The sequence below is a fragment of the Apaloderma vittatum genome, unplaced genomic scaffold (assembly GCF_000703405.1).
Source record: "Apaloderma vittatum isolate BGI_N311 unplaced genomic scaffold, ASM70340v1 scaffold11311, whole genome shotgun sequence".
NCBI lineage: Eukaryota > Metazoa > Chordata > Aves > Trogoniformes > Trogonidae > Apaloderma > Apaloderma vittatum.
Genome location: NW_009700931.1, coordinates 20,375 through 23,575, shown reverse-complemented (window position 1 = coordinate 23,575; position 3,201 = coordinate 20,375). Strand labels below are relative to the sequence as shown.

General features: G+C 42.1%; 1 protein-coding gene across 1 annotated transcript in view; it reads right to left on the bottom strand.

The window, feature by feature from the left end:
* Positions 1–872: 872 nt before the first annotated feature.
* TRMT61A (tRNA methyltransferase 61 homolog A (S. cerevisiae)) overlaps positions 873–3,201 on the bottom strand; it is a 20,566-nt gene continuing 18,237 nt past the window's right edge. The window contains exon 3 of the mRNA XM_009878958.1: positions 873–1,462. Within this exon, the coding sequence (XP_009877260.1) occupies positions 1,134–1,462 (329 nt within the window). The 3' untranslated portion in view covers positions 873–1,133. The remainder of the gene's footprint in view (positions 1,463–3,201) is intronic.

Below are 3,201 nucleotides of genomic sequence, written 5' to 3'. Positions count from 1 at the left end.
GTTCATTAAAAAAAAAAAAGGCAGAAAGAAAGAACTTTGTAAATTTGCATAATTATTTTATTCTGTAAATACAAAATTTAAGCCAGCATTCAAATAGTTTATCGCACCCACCAGCTTCGTACAGAAGACCAAAGAGTAAATGTAAATAAAGCTGGTTGAGGATTTTACTAAGTTTGCATTGTTGTTGCAATCTGGAGACAGAAATCCCACCAAAAGCAATCTATCATTCAGCTGCAGGAAGGTAATACCCCATAATGCACATAAACCACCAAATAAACGGAACCTCAGCCCCACTGCTTACAAAGAGTTGTTCAAATAATATTAACCAGCTGTTCAGTGAAATTTCACAGTGGATTCATCAATTATGAAAGTGGATGATCCATTACAAGACTACAACACGAATCCAGGTCCAAATTTCTGCTATAAATCGATGAGCACAATACACTATTTTAAACTAAATCCAACAATTAGCCCACTTCTATGACCTCTGTGTAATCTAAACGACTTGCAGATGCCAGTCGGGAAAGGAGTACTTACTGAGCACTGCCAGTAAGCCTCCGCACAGCCAAGGATGCCAAGGAACACTATTCCAATGAAACACTAATTCTGTGATCAGTTGTTCTGGGAATCCTATGACCTCGGAACTTTTGCATCTAAAATGAAGCAAGTAGGCATTTTCACGTTCTTAAGAGCAACGCAACACACTAGAGAAGATAAAAAATAAAGTGTCTAGTGGTGCTAGAAAAAAAACAATCAAAACATAAACCTGGGAAAGTAATTCAGAAAAGAGGACAAGAAGATCCAACTTATTTGCAATTAGTGTGCTGTTTGTTTTGCTCTCCTGTCAAGAGAGATCTTTATTCTGCACATTCCAGTGAATGGCCATTCGCTATTAATTTATCTTCTTTCTGATGGCAAGTGGAGAACCATTCCAGAGTTTCAACATTCCCTTGATGCTGCTCTGGTTAATGCTTATGTGCTATTTAAACAAAGCATATTCCAACCAAATCTGACTATATATGGAATTCTCTGACGAGTAAAAATTTGGATGCCCGTCAAGAAAGAACCATGAAAACAGAACACACGCACACAAACACACAAACCCCTCCAAAGCTGCACAAACTCAACACGTACTAAGAGAGGCTCTTGGTGGCAAAGGTCAGGTACCCTGTGTGCCCGACCATCTCGCGGAGTGGCACGCCGCTTTTGAACTGTGCAGTTCCGGGCTGTGCCTCAGCGCACAGGCTACCTTGGTTTGACGGGTTGCTGCTGTCAAAGCCAGTGCTCAAATTATCCTCAGCTGCTTTTCCAAGGTCAGGGATTTGCAAGCTAATTGTCCTTACGTTGTACACTCGGAGCAGAATTTCCAAAGTGTTAATCTCTGTAAAACCATACTCTTCCATTGCCAGGCAGGTTCTTTGGACTTGTTCGATGCAGGGGGAGAATGAGCAGATGCGGCCGCCTGCAAAATGAGACAGAGAGTGGGAATGAGGGCAAAAACCAAAATGAACCACTTTTTTTCCTTTTTTCAAATTCTCCCAGATGCCCATAGAATTACTATTGTGCAGACAAAGTGAAAGCACTCTTCAAGAAAATCTCCATGAGGCAACTATGCAGGTCTAAAGTGTCAGCACAACATCAAACCCCGATGAGTCTACAAGATGCTTCAGACCCTTTAAAAACTGCAACAGCAAATTCATTCATCTTCCAAATCCAGCACTGCGCACCACATTTGTTCATGACAAAACTGTTAAAAACTGATCCTTTTAGAGCAGTGACTCTTTTGGACTCACTATCCACTACTTTGGACTGAGGCACCAAACTGAAGTTGGCACCTACACAAAGCCAGAAGTCATTCTCCACACACTGTACGGAGTTGTCTTCATTAGAATATGAGTGCGCGTGCACACACGCCCCGACAAAAGCGACTGTTTATTTGAGAAGGATGGTATGCGTGTGCAGAATAAAGTAATCTCTCCAGGCCATAGATGGAGCGCTGTTAAGGCTTTACCCTTTTAGTCGAACTGACCAGGATGTCTCCTGAGCACTGGAGTTTACTGGAGATTGCACTGGGCAGGTTTACAGCAAACACTTCAGAACTCTAGGATAGGACTTAAGTGATAACCTAGCACTTGTCTCCTTGTCTGTGCACAGTTCAGATTTTTTATTCTAAATCCAGAGTATTAATAGGCCCCCTACAACTTTCTGCGTGCTACAATGTCAGCTTAGCAGCTGAGAATAGAATGATTCAGATTTACTCTGAAAAGCCACGGCCAAATCAGATCAAAGAATTATAAGGACACTGTCTGCCATAAAGCCAGGGCATGTGCTTTCACCCAGGACACAGCGTCCCACAAGGCAACTGCCCTTCCTGAAAAGCTTTTGTGCCAGGGGAAGGAACACTGGGCAATGCAGCTTCAGCTATTGTTTTACTTATTACAATTACATGAAAATGCTTGCTGACCTGATTTGCATTCCTTCCCAGCACCCTCCTGGGCTCATCCAGTCAAGCCTTCCGACCCCAGTTGCCTAAGTAGTTAAAGAACCCGTGCAAGCGAGAGCAAAGTGTCCTGCTAAAAATAGAGGCTGTGCCGGGACTACATGAAGCCTGCTTTATCTCAAACTCCTCTTTTTCTTTCCTTTTTCGTTTCTAAAGTCACATCTCTAAAAAAAGAAAGCATCAGGTCTGAAAGCGTCACTGTAGCACTCTAGTTACTGTGCAGCAATGCTGTGCTGGGTACTGACTGGGGAAGAACACTTTCCATGACTATTAATCCATCACACACTAAGTAGGATTTAATTTTAGTCCTGAAATTAAGTCTCCACAGCCAGGGGTTCTTATCATGCATCTTCAGAACAAAACACCCTGGACAAGTAATTCCCTGGAGTGACAATTAAAACACAAATCTGATAATCACCTGCAAAATTAATGCTATTATGTACTATGATTAACCAACCCTGTTGATGCCCATTTAATTGCACACCCAGTCCGCTAGCTCCCATGAAATTAGATTTGTACGTTCATCAGGACGGCCAGGGCTACCAAAATGATTCTGAATCAGGCAGCTAATCTCTTCTGGACCAAGCAGTACACGCTTCTACCATGTTTGTAGACGCAAAAGAGAAAAGCTCAGGAAGAAATTTCTGTTACTTAATTAGGAAGCTACTACGATGTACGTATGTTATAAGGAAACACATTGC